Here is a 23,469-nt window from a genome sequence, read left to right as displayed (position 1 = left end):
CTTCCCACTGTAACTTCACCTGCGGGTGTTTCTTTAGAAAAACGAATGTCAAATTTTGTAACATTTGCATTTTTATTTTTGTAATATTGATTATTTTCTCATCCAGTCTTTTTCAGGAGGCACTGACTCCCTTGCCTCCTCAGAGGAAACGCCCCTGATATATAAATATTTACAAGTGTAGAGCATCGGGAGATGACACGATTACATCATGCGCAGTGCTTCATGAAGAGCTGTTTTAAACATGATTATTTTAAAAATAAGCTGAAATAATGCGGTCAGGCGGCATCAACGGAAGCAAATACCATTAATTAACAACGTCATAGCTCACGGTAGAGCTGTTGTTAAAGGTTTATATGTTATCATTAAAAATCAATTTCCCTATGGAGAAAATGAATGGAGTTTTTACTTCTGGAACCAACTTTTGCACTCTTGTAACGTTTCAGACCATGTAATATGCCACACAAGCATCTCGGGGACCATGTGATATGAAAGAATAGCTGAATTTTTTGGAACTGGTTCATTAAAACGAAACATTTGAAAGAATTGATTCATGGAAATAAGTCGAAGTTTCCTTCACTCTTATGTTGTGTTACAGCCTGTATTCACCTGCATTTTATGTTGATTCTGAGCATCTTTGCCTTGAGGTTACGTGAGCAGATCACTGGCACAACATCACCTACTGATCAAGAAATCATGAAAAAAGCTGTTTTTGCTGAAAACTTCTGAATAGTTTGGCCTCAGATCATGAGTATTGGTGTATTGTTGTGAAACTTACTGTGCTTTGAAGATGCCTAAATATTTGGGGCAGTACCACCTAGTGGTAGAGGAATATGGGAGTCCATAACATATATAGTTTGCATATTTTTATTCAAACATAATATTTGAATATAATTATCCGAAATGCTTAACAGTTTGAATGTTTTTAATATGCAAATATCTCAACTGTTTGGTATTTTTTTTACTTTTTAAAACCTGAATCAGACCAGGCCCAGGGTTACTGCCTGCCACCAGTGACTCATTTAGTGTTTTACACTCTGATTATTGCTGAAAGAACCTACAATTATCAGCATATTCTACAGAGTAGAGTCAGCCTCTGATCATGAGACCTGAGAGCGTCTCTTTTCTCTGCTCTCTTGCTTTTAGGGAAAGGCTAATGATGTCTGTTGTGTGGTTCATGTGCTGGTTTGCCAGGTTGGGTGTCAGGGGAGTTGAAAAGAAAGTGTCGGCACCCGGAGTATCACACTTCTCATCGGTATCAGGAGCCTTTTGGATAATGCTGAGGTCAATAATTAATGCTGCCGTTTAAAAATGCAACGAAGTAGCTGTCACTTCTCACACTCTCTCTTCTCCGGCTCTGGAGATGATCTCGCTGCTAGTGAGCAGTGAGTCAGTTTTTCTGGTAACCTGATCGAGGCCGCAGCATCCTGAGACACCTTCTCTTCCTGAGACCCGAGGGTGTCGGTGTCAGCTGGACTACCTGAGCCGTTGTGTCACCAGTTTCCTTTTCACAGCACCAAGATTGACTCCTATTGTTTGTCAGGCCACTGTTTGTCACCACAGGTCCAGATCTTACAGAATGATACCCTCCGTCACTGACCACATGCAAGTTGTGTGTGAAAACTGGATCCTGTCCAGCATTCGACACCTTGCCTGCTCATTCAAGGCCAAAGGAAAGACTATGCCATGACTACCGGCTGTTAATCCACTCAATATCTTATTCCGCTATTCACAACATTACACTCAACTAGTGTAGGTTTAAAACAGCCGCTAACTGAAGAGATATTATCAAATTAATTATGTTGTAAGCTCTCCATAGTGTTAACCAGCTGCAGTGGTGACACACAATGATTCTAGTTTAGAAATGGTTTCTAATATTTCATACAAAGTATGACAATGATATTCTATATATTTTATAATGGTTTAATTAATGTTAAAAGCGTCTAATGTGAGTTTTTTTTTTAATTTTGTGTGACCTTTAAACTGAAAGCGACAATGGATAATTCACCTCAAATGTTGAAAGGAAACAAGTTCAACTCAGTGTATTTTTAGACAAAGATGGTTTCAGTCACTCACTATGTATTTTTAATGTTAAAATGGTGAAATATTTATGAATTTGATCATGTATTTATCCATTTGGTTGCGAGTGCAGTCCGTCTGTAGAGACTCCACCCACATGCTCTTCTGATTGGCTCTGATTTTGGATTGATTTGGTTGCGAGTGCAGTGAGCTTGCAGAGAGACTCCGCCCACACGCTCTTCTGATTGGCTGCGATTTTGGATTGATTTGGTTGCGAGTGCAGTACGCTTGCAGAGAGGCTCTGCCCACACGCTCTTCTGATTGGCTGCGATTTTGGATTGATTTGGTTGCGAGTGCAGTGCGCTTGCAGAGAGACTCCGCCCACACGCTCTTCTGATTGGCTGCGATTTTGGATTGCTTTGGTTGCGAGTGCAGTGCGCTTGCAGAGAGGCTCCGCCCACACGCTCTTCTGATTGGCTGCGATTTTGGATTGATTTGGTTGCGAATGCAGTGCGCTTGCAGAGAGGCTCCGCCCACACGCTCTTCTGATTGGCTGCGATTTTGGATTGATTTGGTTGCGAGTGCAGTGCGCTTGCAGAGAGACTCCGCCCACACGCTCTTCTGATTGGCTCTGATTTTGGATTGATTTGGTTGCGAGTGCAGTGCGCTTGCAGAGAGACTCCGCCCACACGCTCTTCTGATTGGCTGCGATTTTGGATTGATTTGGTTGCGAGTGCAGTGCGCTTGCAGAGAGACTCCGCCCACACGCTCTTCTGATTGGCTGCGATTTTGGATTGCTTTGGTTGCGAGTGCAGTGCACTTGCAGAGAGACTCCGCCCACACGCTCTTCTGATTGGCTCTGATTTTGGATTGATTTGGTTGCGAGTGCAGTGCGCTTGCAGAGAGGCTCCGCCCACACGCTCTTCTGATTGGCTGCGATTTTGGATTGATTTGGTTGCGAATGCAGTGCGCTTGCAGAGAGGCTCCGCCCACACGCTCTTCTGATTGGCTGCGATTTTGGATTGATTTGGTTGCGAGTGCAGTGCGCTTGCAGAGAGACTCCACCCACATGCTCTTCTGATTGGCTGTTTGGCTGATTTTTTTTTTTTTGTTTGTTTGTTTGATTTTGAATTATGTATTAATTTTAAATAATAGTATTTGAATTTATTGTCCAATATGGGCTTGTAATGGTCAGCAGACATAATGAATGTGTTAGTCAGCAACCTTTACAACTTGTGCTTGTAATGATTGCTATATAAGGATAATAATATTGCAATATAAGAATAATAATGGATAGTTTTGTATGTTGATCCAAAGTTATAAAGGCATAATCTAGAGTTTTGCAGTTGTCAACATCATCCACATTTGTTTCTTAATAACAAAAAAAGTTTTGGCAAATGTAAAGGCCTTTTCACACCAGAAGTGAAATGAATAAGCCCCGGGCTGAAGGAAATGTCAATTCACGCCTGTATGAATTGAAAGTAGTATCAGTAACATTTTTAGACAACTGAACATTTCTTTTAACTCAGAATTGACCTAAAAAAAAGTTCTGTAAACAGTAAATGTTTCTATTGAAAGGGGAGTTGGTTGATGTTGCAGCTGGCAGAACTTCTGCTAAATGAACTATAACACAGTCTCACATATCAATATCTTAATAGACTTTAACATACGCTATGTTTTTAATTGATAGTTTTTTGTTTTTGTGTGGAAATGACATTCTTCAGTGACACAAGCTCTTTTTTTTTCAATTATCTTTTTATTGATTTTTAACATTTTAATAACATAACGCACAGAAGAGAAAAAATATATAATAATAAAATAGAAATAAAAAAAAATAAAATAAAATAAAAAATAAAAAAAAAATAAATAAAAAAAATAAATATATGAAAAAACAGCGAGTTAAATCAAGTCAATCCATGGTCACATATCACAGTTCAACCTTTGTAAATGTTATGTATACATGCCAAACATTGTAGTGTCAGAGGTCCATAAGCGGTTCCCATATCTTCCTGAAGGCATCCCACTTATTTTCTAGGACATATGAGCATTGTTCCAGCCTTAAAGTTTAATTTAGGATTTGTTTAAACAGATTGAATGATGGTGGTCTTTGTTGTTTCCAGTTGAGCAAGATGCATTTCTTTGCTATATACGACATTAATATAATCCTCTTCCTGCATGTGTTGTCCAGTGTCTTGTCCAATTCAGTACCAAAGAGGTACAGTGTTGGTGTAATGTCCAAGGGGGTTTCCACAATCTTAACAGTTAGATCATGTACTGCCTTCCAGAAATGTTTTAATTTCCTGCATTCCCAAAAAACATGCATAATTGACCCTTTACATGTTTTACAACGATGACATCTGGGGGATGACACAAGCTCTTTTTTGAGAACTTTACACTGTGATTGTACTGTCATAATCATTCTAACAGTTTTCATATCTGTCCCATTTTAGACGATGAGTGACAGGCCGTTCATCCAGAAGCTCTTCCGGCCGGTGTCTGCAGACGGACACCCGCTTACATTGGGAGACCTGCTGAAGGAGCTGTTTCCTGCTGTCATATGTGTGGAAGGTGAGCCGTGTGAGCAGACTTATCTCTTACAGGAGGAAGGAATTGCAGATTAGTGGGGAAGACATTAGAGGAAAACACATCTCTACATCTGGAGATTGACAGAGGAGATGAGAAAAGGGAAAAGAAAGGAAAAGACAAATCAGGGTTGCTTGAATGGAATCCTCAGCCAAAACAGAGGCGGTCTGGGTTTCTCCTGAGAGGAAGTAGATAAGCAGACAATAGCAGTGACAAACGGAGCACCTGCTGGCAGAGCTGCCTGCATGACGGAGCACATCTGTGCCGCTTCAAGGCCTGCTTGCTTTGTCTGAACGGCCTGGTGCTTTGCTTGAAGAGAAAGTGGCACTTTGTGCTTTGTTATTGCTCTGCCTCTTTCAGATATGTGGGATTTGCTTTGATAACGGCACAGAGAGAAGTGTTGAGATTACAGGGAAATACATCTACTTGCTCAACCTGGGAAATGCCTTTTCTGTCTCAAGGTTAGGATTGGGAATTCTGGAATTCTTTTTTTTTTTTTTTTTTTTTTTTGCTTATCGATTCCTGTGTGTGTGCACATTTTAATGTGATTTTAGAAGTGTGTGAGTACTGAATTGAGTTCTTTCTTCCTTCTTGTGATTGAATGGACAAACACACACACGGTTATATCAAAATATTCTCATACACGCGGTCGGCATTCTCTTAAAGGCACAATATGTAATTTTCGCCGCTAGAGGTCGCTTATTCAGAACCAAGGCGTAGCTTGATGATGCTGTGAATGAGCGTGGAATCATGGGATTTGTCATCTTCCGCTCGATAGCCGATGGAAAGCAATCCGACTAATTTATATTAGTCTGTTTTTGCTGTGGTATTTTTGTTAAAACCTAAAAAAAGTCTTGTGTAAGTGTTCTGTCAAAAGAACAGCGTTTATTTGAAATAGAAATCCTTTGAAATCCAAACTTTTCGGTATTGTATAAAGTTACAAAAGATTTTTATTTCAGATAAATGCTGTTCTTTTGAAATGTTTGAGCAGCAAATCAGCATAGAATGATTTCTGAAGGATCATGTGACACTGAAGACTGGAGTAATGATGCTGAAAATTCAGCTTTGTTCACAGGGAATAAATTACACTTTACTATATATTCACATAGAAAACACTTATTTTAAATTGTAGTAATATTTCACAATATTACTGTTTTTATTGTATTTTTAATCAAATAAATGTGAGCAGAAGAGACTTAAAACATTACAAATCTTACTGATCCCAAACTTTTGAAAGGCAGTGTATAAATAAAATAAAAAGAAAATAAGTTGCTAATCTTGACTGAATCACTTTTGTAACTTTAATAAGGATTCATCTATATTTTATAATTAATGTATTTAAAAAAAAAAAATGTATTAGACCTAACTGAAAAACTAAAACCACTATTTAATTTGTATCAAGGTTCACTTGCTATTGCTAGTTTGTTTATTTGTTCTTATTTTATTACTGAATCAGAATCGATAAGCAGAATCGGAATCGCTAAGATACCCAACGGTTCTCGACATGGTCTCAATTCATGTTGGCTTGATTATTCATTCATCAGTTACGCACGAGGGAATATCTACTTTTTGTTTTATCTTGTCTTGTCTTGTTTTGTCTTGTTTTATCAGCAGTTTTCAGTAATCTGTGAGAAGCTTTGGTGTTTTAATGCCACAGATGACTTACAGTCCTGTAACGGAATGGGGATTCCCTCAGATAAATAGAAAAAGGAATTGCAGCCAAGAATGCTTTAGCCAGACTGACTTGTAATGTGCATTTCAAACGCCCAGTGCAATGGAATCTGTTGATAGACTTGTACCATTTTGGGGGTAAAAATGGAGACATGCTCAAATGTGTGGCCTCTCCTACGCTTTTCATAATAAGATAAAGATTTTATATATATATCGAAACGGCGATACACGATACTCTAAAATTTCCCTATGTTCTGCTTTAGAAGTTGGTCAGAATAGTGAGAGGTTTTATAGTGAAGAAGAGGGTGTGTGGTGGTATTATTTCAAATAAATGAATTGCACAGAAAACCCCCGCCCATCAGCCCTTCATGTCAGCCCACGGCATCAGTGGGGAAACCTCCAGCTGGCCCGCCCACCTCCATCAGCGCCTCTCATGATAGAGCGTTTTACCTCGGTAATGTAGTGAAAAGGGGTTAGTGACTCAGAAATGATCTAATCTGGATTATGATCTACATTTTGAAGTTAGAAATCAAAGGGCGTTTAATAAAACTTATTATAGAATTTTTTGTGTTTGATGTGAGATACACGGGATTGTGTATTTCTGGGTTGTTTACACAATGTGTTATTGGATTATCATCAGCAGTTTTGGTTAAAATATACATTTAATCTATAGGGCAGAGCTTTTTGTTTTCGAAGTTTTGCCTTAAAGGAATAGTTCACCCAAAAATAAATTCTGTCATCGTTTACTCGCGCTCATGTTGTTCCAAACCCACAAGACTTTTGTTCATCTTTGTAACACCAATGAAGAGAAACCTGAGAGATTTCTGTCCCTCCATTGAAAGTCCTTTCATCCAAAACTGACTCTTCAAAACGTTCATAAAGAGATGGTAAAATAAATCCATTGAATTGAGCGGTTTAATCCAAGTCTCCTGAAGACGATCGCTTTATATGATGAACAGATTTAATTTTGGCTTTTATTCACATTTACTCATTGATCAACATGCATAAATAGAGCTCATTAAATATGAAAAGTGGACAAATTTGGGTTTGGAACAACAACATAATTTTAATTTCCAGGTGAACAAACCCTTTAACAAGTTGATATGAAATGATCCTGCACTGTGACAAATTCATTTCACAAATATTCCATGTCAATTAATGTTCACGAAGTATTTTGTGTCAACCACCCACACTAATCTTACATGAAACGAGTTGTCAGAGCAGTCAGTGCTCAAGACAAACACCCACAAAAAAGGTGTAATTCCTAAATATTTTGTAGCAGTGAAGGCAAAAATGACTGATCAGTTTTTTATTATTATTATTATTATTATTAATATAATATTATTAACCCTCTGAAGTTGTATGGTTTACTTTTATGATGGATGGATGTGCTTTTTTGGACTTCAAAATCGTAAGCCCCCATTCACTACCATTATAAAGCTTGAGAAGAGCCAGGATATTTTTTAACATAACTCTGATTGTGTTTGTCTGAAAGGAGATACACCTAATATGGCTTGAGGGTGAGTAAATAATGGGATAATTTTCACTTTTGGGTGTACTATCCCTCTAAGTAATTGCTTAAATTTATGTTTTTGACATAAAAAACAACACAGTTAATCAAAAAAGTTGCACTTATGAAGGTAAAAAAAAAAAAAAAAGCCCCTGGAAATTTTCAGGGGGCCCCTTAATGGAAAAGTTCGTTCATTTCTGACCCTGGCATGGAGTGACGTCTGGCACTTTTGTTTAAACTTTGCAGGTGTAAATTGCAGAAATGAAAAAATAAACCCGACTGTTTTCGGGGAATTAAAATGGGGACATTGGGCCTCATTTATGAAAACCATTTGCACAAACGCATTTGGACGTGAGTGGTGGCTATGATCATATCTATGTGCATCCTAGTAAATCTGGTGGAGAATTGTAATGAGATAGTTTTTTGATCGTTTAGATTATTTTCCTGACAAACAACCGAAGCTCATTAGTTGATCATAAACCGTTAAAATTAGATTGTCAAATTAAAATTAAATTATTATAGATTGGTGTTTGATAAATACCACACAATTATGTTTTTTTTTTTTTTTTTTCAGGAGTTTAGCTTTACATAGCAGCATAAACAGCAGAACATGATTCACACATTGTCACATCACGCACCTGCAGCGCTTCTTTGAGCCGAGGAAAACTGAATAAAATTAAGTCTATAGGCTATAAAAGTACACAACATATATTTAATTTAAATAATTAAAGGTGCGGTAAGTAGATTTTGAAAAACACTGTTTGGAAGTTTGTCGGGCCGACAGCAACAACAAACATGTAACCAATCAGCTTTAGCTATAACAGTCGAGGAGAGAGAAGCAAGAGGGAGATTTGAAAAAAATATAATAAAAACTGCAGAAAGAGAGATGAGACAATACAAAAGAGCTCAAAAGAATATCACTGGAATGAAGGGTAATGACTGGGCAATATCATTAGGACCCGCGTTTATATTAGAAAAGCTTTCCAGTGCTGGAGAGAGCTTAGTGGGAAGGCCTGAAAACAGACATGGCTGTTTTGATTGGAGGGAACTACAGTAGGCCAATGAATGTTTTGTTTTATTTACCAGTATTATACATATAAATTAATGTAGCCTAATTGTTTGCAATTATGAGATTACTTCTTGGCCGGGTTAGGTTTCACCGTGTCGTAAACTCTAGGGGCGAGGCTTCTAAACCATGAGTTTTTAGGGGCGTAATATTTAAATTGTTTTCAGCCGCCACATTTATCAATGTACGATCATTCGTACGATAGAATTGCTAGCATGTGAATGTTTGATAAATCGCATGTGAACCCTGTCGTAAGATGATTTCTGCGATCAGATCTGTGCTCGTTTCTGTGTTAGATTGATAAATGAGGCCCAATATCTTGATTGATGGTTGTCCAGTAAGGCTGTACTCACACACGGTTGCCTTGAACCGAGCCCGAGCGCGATTGACCCCTGCTGGTGTGCACTCACACTGCACTCAACGTTCCAGGCCGGAGCACACTTACGCTATACGCCGCAACTTTTTGAATGGAAGAAAACATGCACTTTTGCTAAGATACTGCATAATATATAGGCTATTTATAATTTATGCCACGCAGTGATTTTCAATTGCACGTATCAGAGGATTATTACGAAAGCAGCTGACGTTAATAGAGGAATTTGCAGCTTTACTTGCAAACTACAATTCCTGTTCATCAATAAGGTGAGAACCAGACCCGTTATAAACCCAAATACACTCAAATTAATTACATGAATGGATAAGTGTACTACCAACAAAAGCAGTAATAAAGATGTTTGCCATCATAATGATGACAGTTGCGCACACAAAAGTAGTAACTGGTCCTCTTTCAAGCGGGCCAGGGCCGGCTAACCAAACCGTGCATGGGCAGGGAACGGAGCGATCACACAAACAAACCGGGCTTTAGGGGTCAAACGCGCTCGGGCACGGTTCAGAGCGCCTAGTGTGATTAAACCCTAAGATTAATGGTAAATAGGAGGCAAAGCTGTTTTAAAATCTTTTTAATTACCAAATTTTGTATTCCAAAAGTTTCTCTGGCACTGCCACCTTGTAAAGTTACTGTCAGTGTTAGTGAACACTTTTATTTACTTATTTAAAGGGTTCGTTCACCCAAAAATTAAATTTCTGTAATTTATTACTCGCCCTCATGTCGTTCCACACCCGTAAGACCTTCGTTCATCTTCAGAGCACAAATTAAGATATTTTTGATGACAGAATGCTGTCAGATTTCCTTCCATAGACGCCTTTGCAACTTCCACTTTGACGCTTCAAAACTTTCATAAAGAGATCGTAAAACTGACTTTTACTCGCATTGATCAGCGAACACAAGCAGAGCTCAACCTAACCTGAATAACGCACAGTAGTGAATGAATTTTCATTTTTGGGGTGAACTAACCCTTCAACATCATTGCCTCCCATTGATGTATGTTAATCACAGTGCATTTCAGACAGTATTTTATATGATTAAGAAAGTGAACGTGGATTTTTATTCTTATTTTACATGTATATACAGATGTTTCCTGGAACGTTAGGTCATGAATATTTGCCTCAAAAGTCATGGAAATTTTATTTTTAGGAATGTGAGTCCAGCTGCTGGTCTGTTTTTGTTTGTGCTTTATTTTTGCCTACGCTCTGCATCATCTCTTGCCACATCCCTTTACCCAGACCTGACCCCGAGAACCTTCGGCTGGTGTTGACACCGACCACGGACGTTTTGGTACCGTGTCAACACTAGCGCTAGCGACACTAAGGTCAATCCAACAGATATAGTTTAATACTTATGTCGCACAGAAGACCCATGCTAGGGCTTTCCAGTGGGCGTTTGTCATAACTGCCAAAAGAAAGCATTGTGTTTGTTTGAATTCCCCTTGCATCATTCTGAGAGTGACAGTGGGGACGCTCCCACCTTACACCCGTACAAACTCCACGGGGGCAGACATGCTCACAGAGGCGACTTCAAGGAATGAGTACCTCCTTCTGCTCATCGCTATGTCTTCAAATCAGGGTCAGTGGACTCTTTAGACCGCTCTTGAGTTTGTTTTCGTCCAGCTTGACTGTTAACAATAAACTCTGAGCTGTGTTCAGTGTTTTAGATATCATAAATCTCTCATGTATTTTTTTTATTCCAATAACCCTGTAGCTTAAATTGGCTTCAAGTCAGTTCCGTTATTACGTGGACGGTTTGTTGACGAAAGTGTGTGCGCTTGTGTCTGAAATGGTCATCATGTGTTTAGTCATATTTGCCTGCAGGAGCTGCGTCCCTGTTCTTGGTATTTGTGAGAGGCATGGGTTTGTACTCTTTCCTGTTGAACAGAAGACTGCTTCTGAAGGACATGTGCAACACCTGCCGAAACACTCCTTAGTTTAAACTGATTTCATGAAATTGACTATTATTCACTAACATGGTTCATGGAACCTTTGTATGTCATTATTATGATTGATGTTATTATTATTATTATTATTACCACCATCATCATCATCATCATCATCATCATCAATTATATTATTACTTAATAATAATAAAAACAATAATCTTAACCACAACATATTTTTGCAATTACCAAAATAAATCTTCAACAGTGTTGTTCTAACTTTTATTTTAGTTTTATTATAGTTATTATTTTGAATTAGATTTTATTTTTCTATTTTTAATTTTTTTTTTGAGTTCATTTTATGTTTTGTCTCTTTATTCGTTTTTTTTTATATATATATATATATATAATATATATATTTATATATATATATATATATATATATATATATATATATATATATATATATATATATATATATATATATATATATATATATATATATATATATATATAATATATATATTGCTATTTAGGTTTAATTTATTTTTATTTCAGTTTTAGTTTTAGTTGGTGTTAGTTTTTATTTTTTTCTTATTTTTTTCCAGTTTATAACTTTTAACTTGCTTTAACTTTAATTTCAGATCAGATCTTAATTTCATTTAATTGCCAGGTCAACATTTCTCATTTTCATTTAGTTAAGGTTCTTTACCTAATGACTGTATTATTATTTTTTTATTATTTCAGCATTATTTTAATCAGAAATGTTTTTAATAGTTTGTTTTTTACAAGGTTTTTTATTTTATTTTACAACAATACAATAGAGAGAAAAAAAAAGAGGAAAAATACATGCTGCCAATTACTCAATGCAATCTTCAGTTTACTCATTAATAAATACAGGAATTTATTCCTAAAATATAAAGTCATGCCTTAAATGAATTCTACTATATAGCAGGTATTTCTAAATTTTAAATATATAAAACAAATTATAATGTACTTCAGTTAATTTATATATATGTCTAAATAGTAGGTCTATTGTCCCAGCACAGATCATAGGTAATATTGGAAAGAAAAATAAGCAGTGCAACAACAAAGTACATATAGACAGGCCTATAGTGGCCAGATGATATTTGCCATTAGAAATAAATAAATATGATTGTTATGGTGATACCATATTAAACAGGGTATCCACATCTCAGTCTTCTGTCACAAAGCATTATCTCCAAACCATTAAAACGTGGAGAGAAAAAAAACTTTTTTACTTGTTTCATGCAGAAATTAAAAAAAAGTGCATTTTTTGAGCTTATTGACAGCTGTGCCTAATGAAAGCGCAGATGATGCATGAGTCTAGTTTAAGATAATTGAGCTGACAGCGGGCAGAGGGAAAGCTGAGGCCATGCCTTTTTGACCACTGGTTTAATAAACAAAAGAATGCATTATGAGGAGAAGTTCCTTCCTGTGCCCACGTTATCTGTGTCCCCAACCTCTCCAGCCCTGAGCTACAACTCATCAGACTGCTGATAAATGGAGGAGGTCGAACAGACATGATGAAGTGCTTATGCGTGCATGTTCGCTTGTGCTGTTCGTATCCGGAAACTTCGGCAAACGTTTTTAAGGGCCGAACGGCTATCTCTTGCTCATTTGCCAGTGATCCAGCAGGTCATAATGGAGCTCAGTAGTGTTGAAGGTCATCCAGCGCACATCACTTGCTGTCAAACTGAAACTCCTTCCCTCCAACTGCATTAGCCATTTAACCTCCATAGTTCAACAGGGTAATGTTATGCCTCTAGCGTTTCCTTCAATTTTCCAGTCAGATGTAACTAGCGACGCAGTGTGAACTTGTTCAGTGTGATGATTAAGCAGTAATGATATTGGCATGGTTGCTCTGAGGGCTGTTTACGTAGTTTCCACTACAACAATTCCAACTCTTTACAAAGAAGTTTGAATCATTATCACAAGGGATTTTGTCTATTGTTACCTTTTACTCATCTGACAAGAATGTAAAACACAGAAAAAACATGACTGCAAACACATTAAAGTTGAATATGAGAAGAGAAACATAGATCTGCAGTTATCATTTTGTGTCATTGTTGGATTTTGAGGTAAAATCATACCGTATATATTGTATTGTTTTATATTGTGTTGACAACTCATCAATTGAATATTTGCCATCTTATATTCTGCATAATTTGGTGTTTTTAAATAAACACTGTCAAAAACTATACAAGTTTTAGGGCTGGACAATATGACGATATAACATTGATATAAGTGATTACGCAGATTTAAACCTACCTACAGTATATAGTAGTTACATAAAATATTGTATTTCCCCGCCGTCGAAATCAGGCACGTATAAATGTCAGGAAACACGACTCCTGGCTGCATGTCAATATCCATGGATTAGGTTTATTTGACAAGTTGTAAGAAACACCTTCGAGTCCAACCTTTTTCCAATTCGTTAGTTTTACTCGTGTTTTCACAGTTTCCCCTATTAAATCCAGTCATGCAGCAGGTTCTTTTGCCACTCAGTCCAGCTGAGGGACATTGATGCATACCCTTTATTGGTAGGCCCACCATAATAAGAGTCCTTAAAGGCCAACAAATGCTCCCCTCAAAAAATGCATGTGTAAATGTTCAAAATCAACATAAATTAAGTGCTGAAATGCTTTAATTTTTTCAAAGTTGTGTTGACATGAATTGGGCCTGCATATCCTTTTTCAAAACTGGTTTTTATTTTATTTTATTTTTTAAAGAAATTGGAGTGAAATGGTTGAAGAGGAAAGTGAAGGAAAAGCAATCAACAAGTTTGTAGCATATTAAATTCCTAAATAAAGTAATTATGACTATCCAACAGAATGAGCAGGTGTGTCAAAACCTTTAACTGGTAATGTGCATTTTGCATATTCTCCTGTCATATCTTGGGAACTTCCAAATGTACCAGTTCTTCAGGACCAAGTTCAAACCAACATGTCAAACCATTTGCAGGTGCTGAAATTATGAGTCATACAGTAGGAAAACGTATGAATATTAAATTCACGTCAAGCTTGTACTGCTTTGTAACGTTCCTAGAGCATCCAGTCGTGTTACTATAGTGCTATTATCCATTGGATGTGATGCATACCGGAGCGTTTCAAGCCTTTGAGCAGTTCTGGGGCTCAGGCCTCACACTAAAAAGGGTTCATTTTCTAGTGTCGCCAACAGCACTACATTATGCTGACTCTGGGAGCAGCACTTTATCATTTTCTTGAATACCATTGAGCAGTATTAATGGCAACAAGCTACAAAATATATCAAAGTTTTATTCCAGAAAGAAAACAAAAACGCAGACAGATTTTACGGTTATATTGTTTTTAATGCAAGCATTTGGATTGTTCAGAACTGTTAGATATTAATCTTGCTGATGGCATTTAACAGCCCATACTAACAGTTGGGCAGAATTCATATCTCTATCCTTGTATGAATCTGACTTCTCTCTATCAGGGCTGCGTTTCCCTCTATGATCTCCATTTCATCATTATCAACAAAGTTCAGTGATTCTGTGTTTCCTGAAACTGTAGTTCCAACAAACAATCGCAAACAGCAGCACAAAGATGTGTGGTTGGAACTACATCATTTCTTGTTAGTATGACTTGCAGACTTAGATCATGCTTTTGAGTAAAATTTAGTATAATCTCTATGGAGTCAAATTAATGCCTTAAAGTTTTGCACAAAAATAAAGTTTTGCAAAACACAAAAAATAATTGAGCTATAAAAAAATGTTTTGCAAACAAAAATAAAGAATTGCAAAGGAAAATAAAATATTGAGCGGAAAAAAAATAAGTTTTGCAAACAAAAATAATAAATTGCAAAATAAAATAAAGTAGTGCAAAAATAAAAATATAATCAATTACAAAAATCAATGACAGCTGTAATCCTATTTTATCTTTGCCACATATTTTTCATGCTCAAACCTACAAAATCATTTGTAACGCTCATTTTATTCTGCGTTTCAGTCAAGTGTGCGCTCACGATACCGGTTTTCTTTTGCGCTGCACTTTTCTGTGCGGATCTCTTTATGGCACTGGTTTGACGTGGGGGTGGAGTCAAGAAACGGGGGCACGCCCCCGCGAAATACATTGGAAGGGAACGTAATCGGCGAGAGGTGAAATCATTCTTTGACATGGTGAAAAATAATGAATGGTTTGTTTTTGTTGGTTTGTTTAGCATATGTTGTCACCGATTACGACCCCCTCCAATGCATTTCTTATAGTAATATGACCCGTTGCGCTCTGTCTCACTGCCTGTATCCACTTTTGTGTCCTTAAACATTCGTTTTTTGGGTTCGACTGCTTATAAAAACGTATTTCTGTTTTTTTTTTTAGCTTGTTAGCTGTACACCTTGTCACACAGCAGCTTTTAGGCATTGTTCTGTTTATTGTAATGAGTCAGAAAAGACAAGAAGGCAGCCTCACGCAATACAAAGTCAATGGAGACTGTTGGATTGTTTGTCCCCCGGTGGGCGTGGTTTTCAGATTATAATAAATGCGCTCGGTCTCTATGCTTGATCTGATCTGGGTAGCGTTTCCCAAAAGCATCGTAAGCCTAAGTTGATCGTAGCTCCATTGGTTTCCCATACAAAAGCTTATGATGCTTTTGGGAAACGCTGCCCTGTTCTGTTGCGATCTGCGTCTCCTGCCGATGACGTGTTTCGCGGGGGCGTGCCCCCGTTTCTTGACTCCACCCCCACGTCAAACCAGTGCCATAAAGAGATCCGCACAGAACAGTGCAGCGCAAAAGAAAACCGGTATCGTGAGCGCACACTTGACTGAAACGCAGAATAAAATGAGCGTTACAAATGATTTTGTAGGTTTGAGCATGAAAAATATGTGGCAAAGATAAAATAGGATTACAGCTGTCATTGATTTTTGTAATTGATTTATATTTTTATTTTTGCACTACTTTATTTTATTTTGCAATTTATTATTTTTGTTTGCAAAACTTATTTTTTTTCCGCTCAATATTTTATTTTCCTTTGCAATTCTTTATTTTTGTTTGCAAAACATTTTTTTATAGCTCAATTCTTTTTTGTGTTTTACAAAACTTTATTTTTGTGCAAAACTTTAAGGCATTAATTTGACTCCATAAATCTCTCTCTCTCACAGACACACACACACACACACACACACACACACACACACACACACACACACACACACACACACACACACACACACACACACACACACACACACACACACACACACACACACACACATGTTTGTTTTTGTGAATTGTGGGGACTTTCCATAGACTTCAATGCATTTTACACTGAACAAACTGTACATTCTATCCCCCTACCCTGCCCCTACCCCTAAACCTAACCCTCACAGGAAACTGTGCAAACTTTTACTTTTTCACAAAAACTCATTCTATATGATTTATAAACCCATTTACATTGTGGGGACCGCTGGCTGGTCCCCACGATGTAGGTGAACTCAGGTTTATATTACATCATGGGGACATTTGGTCCCCACAATGTAATATAAACAAAAGCACACACACACACATTAATTACAGTTTTATTAAAATATTCTGAATTGGCCTTTATTTTTATATTTTTAGTTTTATGTTAATTTTAGTTGAATTTTTAGTAATTTCATTATGGTTTGTCATTTTATTCGTTTTTTTTTTTTTTTTTTTTTTTTCTAAATATTTTAAATATTTTTTATTTCAGTTTTAGTTTTTATATATTCCATTTAATAAATTTGGTGCTTCAACTTAAAATTATTTCAGTTCATTGCCATTTCTAATTTTAATTTTTTGTGTTTTTCAACTAATATTTATATTTTAATTCAGTTATGTATTGTTTCGAATACAAGATGTTTTTTTTTTTTTCTTAGAAATACATCTGAAAAAAAAAAGCTTACCATCTTAAGCCTTGGGAATAATTTTTATTTTATTTTTTATTTTTTTATGCGCACACACGCAATCGAATGCACAGCCTTGCAAAGTATACTTCATACTTTATTCGTACGCGTAGTTTTGAGCAATCTCCGCCACGAGTTGCAGCCCATGTAAACATCTTTGTATTATTTCATGCTAGAGTTGTACAAATGAGGGCACTTTCTAACCTGTTTGCACAATCTCTCGTCTATGTAGGCCTCCATAGTCGCTGTAGCTTGCACGTGTTCCCGTCTGTTCTGTTTATGCAGATTTTTTTCTTCTTCGACTACCTTGCGAATTGAGGCCCCCAGAGCACGTTTGCCACCTTGTGGATAAACTAATTACTGCAAAAAAATTAAATGTTAATGTGCGACCTGCGTGTACAAAGTACACACGGTTACAAAAATCCAGCGCTGCGCTGTATGCTGACCCTCGTGTACGTGTAAAAAGTGAACTATACTTGTCATGTTTGAGTGCCTCGCTGATGGGGCCCAACTTCCCCCATACGTGATTTTAAAACGCAAGACTGTACCCAGATTTCAAAACTACGATAAGATTTCACTTCTGCTGTTAATGAAATTTTGTTAGGCTACATGGTTTCCACCATGACATGGATAGCCTAATTGTTATAAAATTCAGATACAGGTTATTTTTATATGGTATGCCAAAAAATGTTTATTTTTAAAATGTAATCGTTGGTATATTTTACCAGTATTTACCATACTTTCAATACAAAAATTTTAAATGTGAAAATTATGGAATATGAAATTTTTTAACGATTAATTCTGGGTCAAATCAGCCAAATTTCGGAAACTACATTTTTTAATATTTTTTTCTGAAGAAAGACCAAAATAAGTGAAAACGGAAAATAAATCTCGGGTGAAAAGTTTTCACCCCCCCTCTACAAAATATTAGATTACTCCGTAAATATTCATCCATGACATGTAATATTTTGGCTTTCTTCGTCTTTCATCAGAAAAGAAATGATCAAAATCAAAATATTTAGCCTGGGACCTCTGGTTGAGCTGACACAAAATCACCCTTCAGTCGGCACGAGGTCAAAATTGACCCTGTTTGTTAGTGCACATTACTAATATTTATAGTAAACCATTCATAAACAATTCATCCCCTCCAACTGTCAGTGAGCTGAATGGACACCCACTTCTACATCCAATCAATTCCCAGCAGGAAAAAACAAGCCATACCCTCTATTTTCTCATCCGGTATTCGCACTAAAACTGCATCACAACACTTAAGTAAAGTTGGTCGCAACATCCAGTTCGCACAAACCTTAAGAGAATAATGGTGGCGTTTTTGAAGTGTGTTTATGTGCGAATCAAACACCTGTAAATAAAGAAAAACACTGGAGAACAAAAGATGTTCATTATGTACACTTTAATTTGATTCGAACCAATAGAAGTTATTACTCCTCCATTATTAACATTGACAGTTCTGTATTGTTGACCCAACTGGAACGACAGCGGCTATGGTTGCGGGAAACTAGTGAATTAATTTCCATGGAACATGCAAGCTTTTCTTTCCTTTTTTTTTTCTGACATGACTTCAACTGGACTACCTTTAAAGCCTAATTGTGTCCTTTTCTCTCCATCCCACTTATTCCAGATCAGCCAAAGAGATTCCAGATTATGATTCACGGCATCGAGCCCCTACTGGAGACGCCCATCCAGTGGCTGAGCGAACACTTGAGTCACCCAGACAACTTCCTCCACATCAGCATCATCCCGGCTCCCAGTGACTGATTCCAGAGGATCCGACGGAGAATTCCGGAGAAAAGATCTGCAGAGACTTCCATTCCTGATTTCTCATTCTCGCCCCTGCAGTGGCCTTACTGAGCGACGGTCATCGAACGGCAACAGAACCCATGACGGGTCCCGTGTACTTGCTGCCTTTTAAAGTTCTTACAGTCATACATTTGCACAAGCTTGATGTGATTGTACTCCCACATTAACTCTCCCGTTCCCACTCTCTAATTTGAGTAACGTACGCTTAGACTCTCAGATCTTTTAATGGTTAGGAGGAATCCTGTTTGCTGTTAATGAGGCCTCTAAACCGCTGTTCGTACTACAGGACTTGATTATCAACGTTTTATGGATGAGGTGTGAAAATGAAGATGGAATTCTTGCATAAAACTTGAAGCAGGAGAAACGATGGTGATGATGACTTCATATAAACATGATCAGATGTGTGTGGTTTTGGCTGGCGTGTAGGGGGTCACACGGCTCGCTGGAGGCCATTAGTCACAGTCCCAGACTAATGTAGCACAATGAAGCTCTCTTTCCCGCACACCGTTAATGATATGCTTTACCTTCTTTTAACTATCTTGGTTTTTTCTCCATCTACTTGGGAAAAGGTTTTCATTTGTTTAGAGGCTAAATTTGAGCTTTGAACTGGGCATTTGTTGTATAAAAAGTAAGTCAAAGTCCAAACAAACACATTCACAGATCACACCGCTTCCAACTAATTAACCTTACAGTATTTTTTTCCTCTTCTGACCGTTTATTTACAACCTGCAGCAGACTGTGTGTCTGTGTTTGGGGGGATGTGGGGACTGTAGATCAGCGCTGCAGACGACACACAGCTGAGAGTGATTATTCGTTTAGAGGAATCGGTGAGTGTTTTACCCCAGACTGAGACAGAGAGACAGCGGGTAAAACCGCAGCGCTTACGCCACCACCGGCCCACTTCTCGGCAGACTCTTCTCAACACAGCGCTGTTTGTGTACAAACTTTCAGATGTTTATATCATTCCTCGTATGACTCCCAATAATTACAGAAATAAAGATGCTGCAACCCGTCACTACTGATAACACGGTTCAAATGTGCATTTTCATGTGGTGATTGCTTTTCTGTCTTTGCTAGTTTTAATTTAAAATGCTTTTAATTAAAACTATTTTATAGCTATGCAGTGTTACGTTTCTGTGTTTATTAATCAGAGCTCTCTCAGGATCTTATTCAGAGAAAAGAGGCTTATTATTTGCTTCCTATATTCACATACAGACACTCTGGCTACAATTAAAAAGAAAAAAAACCTTTTAGGTCACACTTTAGTTTAGGTCCAGTTCTCGCTATTAACTATGACTTTTGCCTGAAACTCCTAATTACTGCTTATTAATGAGAGTAACACTATATTTTAGTGCCTTTAGCATGCATATTACCAAAATATTGGCTGTTTATTAGTACTTATAAAGCACATATTAATGCCTTATTCTGCATGATCATATTCTACATCCCATAATCCTACCCAATAGCTAAACTTAACTAACTTACTATTAATAAGGAGTAAATTAGGAGTTTACTGAGGGAAAAGTCATAGTTAATAGTGAATACATGTTCATTAAGGTAGTGTTACCTTAATTAGTAAGGTAGTTAAGTTTAGGATTAAGGATGTAGAAGATATTATTATAAGTACTAATAAATAGCCAATGTTCTAGTAATATGCAACTAGTTAACAGTGAGAATTGGACCCTAAACTAAAGTGTTACCAACATTTAACACATTTAGTGCAACATCCACAATCAACATTTCAAACCGTAGTGTTATTTTCACATGAACTCATTATGTAATGTTAAAATCAACATGAAATGAAAATTCATCAAATGTGTGTTATTGATCTTATTGTGAACAATTCATTCACGCTTGTCTCATTTTGGGAAAAAAAGAGGCATTTTTCAAATATAATTCGATCTTCCGGTGAAACGACGGACTCGGATCATTTAGTGCGCTTAAACCCACTCCTTTCATACACTCGACAGCAAGATCGGCCTCCATCTGATGAACTGAACCAAGTCCCAGCCTTCGTTTTGTCTTTTTCGCTCATTTGTTTCACTCTGATGTTACAATACTGAAGAAAAGGTCAGTTTCTACTTCAGATTCAAAGAATGAGTCAAGAAGATGTTAAAAATCCAGCGGTCTGCAATAAAGCGTTAACTTCACTAACTCTACACTAACTCTCAGTTGCTCATCTCGTTCATGTGACATATCCCTCTGAAGCTGAAGGAAACTGGCATTCAACAGTCCAAAGCCCTTTACTGATGACTAGATTGATCACGATACACTTATGGAAATGAAGATTGGCATAAAGTGGGATTTTCCTAGTGCTTCAACAGAAGATTTCCCCAAAGAACCTTAAAGGAACCATTTCTTCTTGGTGTGAAGAACAATTAATAATCCCTAGAACCTTTCGTGGAATGGAAAGATTCCGTTGATGTTAAATGTTCTTCATGGAACCGTTGATGCCAATAAAGAAGCTTTATTCATAAGAGTTTAGCTAAATTCCAGTAATAACAGAACTGATAACACAATTGTTTTACCTTTTCTAAAAATACAGTAGGTCATCTGAGAATTATTCGCATTTAGAAAATGTGTATATTCTGTTCTACTCGTAGGCTGATTCTTTTTTGATATTAATCTCGAAATTAGACAGTTTATCAACCTTATTTTGCAATGCAAAAGATATTTTCTTTGATTGAACTTCAAATTAATTAGCTGCTATAGGTAAATAACTGATAAAATAACAAAGTGCTGTAAATGGTATAAATAATTTGCAGTACAAACTAGTGTGTTTATAATTATATGACAAAACGGTTTTCATATCAAGCAGCATGAGCTTCGACACATCCAAATTCATAATTGGATGGTTGTGGTTTGCTATTGGTGGATCTCATGTGAGTGACAGGTTGCCCCGCCCTCGTCATCAGAGAAGAGAAGAGATGCTGCAAGAGGGAGGAGAAGTTATTCTGATTCAAGATTACCAGAACATGAATTTAACACAATCATGATGTGCACTGATACATCATTTATAATAAATACTCCAATGTTGAAAAACAAAACGAATTTGATTTGACGGTGACCTCAGAAGCTCATGTTGTTTTGTTCGTAACTGTAAAGAAGCGCTTCAGTGCGGTGGTCTTGTGTTGGGGGAGGGCCGCTGGTTTTCTCAGGCACAGGAAGACGGGCGGGAGGCGGCCGGCGAGGACATCAAAGTGAGGCCGAGCACTCTTCATGTGTTCATTAAATAAAGAGCTGTCCTAGACCCGCTCGCTGATTCCAGTAAACCCGTCACTTAAAAGATCAGAGGAGCCACTCTCCTCCTCTGCGTCTTCCTCTGTCATCTCTCCTTCAGACATTTGTTCTGATGCATGTCGTAAGAGCAGTAAAAATGGTTCTGCTTTTTCTTTTTTCAAGCTCATTTCTTCATTTCCTTCGTTTCTTGATGTCCTCCATGGGAAGTAGGTGAAGTCTTGACCGTTTCAGGCGGTGAACCCTCTTTGAAGTTAATTTAATGAGGAAGCGGACAGGGTTCATGTCTCCTTCAGCTCTCTCATATGTGACTTTATGCACATTACTCTTGCGCCGTCCACTCCCCTACGCTTGCTGATTGGGATATAAAAGTAAAACTCAAAGGCCATAAGTCAGCCAAGCCCTGTTAACTTATATGAGGTGTCAGAAGACAACTTTCCCCTCCGTCCGACCAGAGCGGTCTTCTCGTACCCGCGGTACACCTGGAGCTGATAGCGAGGAGGGGGAGGATCACTGAGGAACAAACAACAAAACTCTCTCTTCTCCAACATCAGCTGCCCTCTAATTTTCTTCAGACCCCCGTCACAGAGAGCCAACCTGTCATTAACCTCGGCCCCTAATGGACAGGTGCTGAGGGCCCCCGAGGAGCTGTGATCATTAGGGGACAATGATGATGATGACCACCACCACATCATTCTTTCAGATTGTTTTTCCTTTTCTTTTGTCTTTCATTTATTTATTACCTTCTTTCACTTTCCTTTGATTTCCTTTCTTTTCCTGTTTTCTTCATTTTCCCCCTTTGTTTCTTCACAGCAGACAGCATGTGGGCAAATATGGTAATTTGTTATACAAAAGACTTTTCGTGTATTTTTTAATTCCTTACAATTGTCGATAAAACCACAGACAATAAAAACAAAATCAATGTGGAAACATGCTAATATGGATATTTTTAAACTTTGATAAACGTGCCATGTGGCGACATTTCAGTGCTTCTTGCAGGTATCAAAGTGAAGTGTCCAGCGAGCAGCGCTTAAAGCGGTTCAGTTTTATCTGAAACAGATGAATGTGAATCTGGCAACGTTTTACACGTTTGTTGTTGTGTGTAATGCGGCCACTTAGAAATGAAATGTCCGGTGAGGGTTAATTTACTATTTTTATGATGTGCCTTTCATCAGCAGGGGTGCTTTTTTTTTTACCACAAATACCATACTTTTACATTACCAAACAACTGAAAATCATTGACAAGACCTTTGTCTCAAAATATAGTCATTAATTTGATCAAATTCTCATTTGCTACAATGAATCTACGAAATTTTAAAAAGCATTAAATATTAAATCAAATTAGCACAGAATCAACAGCCTTGCTGTCACGATAGCGTTGAGGATCAGCCA

General features: G+C 37.4%; 1 protein-coding gene across 1 annotated transcript in view; it reads left to right on the top strand.

Annotated features, from left to right (window-relative positions):
• Positions 1-19,923, top strand: part of atg5 (ATG5 autophagy related 5 homolog (S. cerevisiae)) — a 33,305-nt gene extending 13,382 nt beyond the window's left edge. Inside the window, exons 7-8 of the mRNA XM_067391570.1 lie at positions 4,467-4,584; positions 18,662-19,923. Coding sequence (XP_067247671.1) covers positions 4,467-4,584; positions 18,662-18,798 — 255 coding nt within the window. The 3' untranslated portion in view covers positions 18,799-19,923. The remainder of the gene's footprint in view (positions 1-4,466; positions 4,585-18,661) is intronic.
• Positions 19,924-23,469: the final 3,546 nt, after the last annotated feature.

Source organism: Chanodichthys erythropterus, chromosome 2 (assembly GCF_024489055.1).
Source record: "Chanodichthys erythropterus isolate Z2021 chromosome 2, ASM2448905v1, whole genome shotgun sequence".
Lineage (NCBI taxonomy): Eukaryota > Metazoa > Chordata > Actinopteri > Cypriniformes > Xenocyprididae > Chanodichthys > Chanodichthys erythropterus.
The sequence above is the reverse complement of the archived record's forward strand: the minus strand, read 5'-3'. Positions and strand labels throughout refer to the sequence as shown.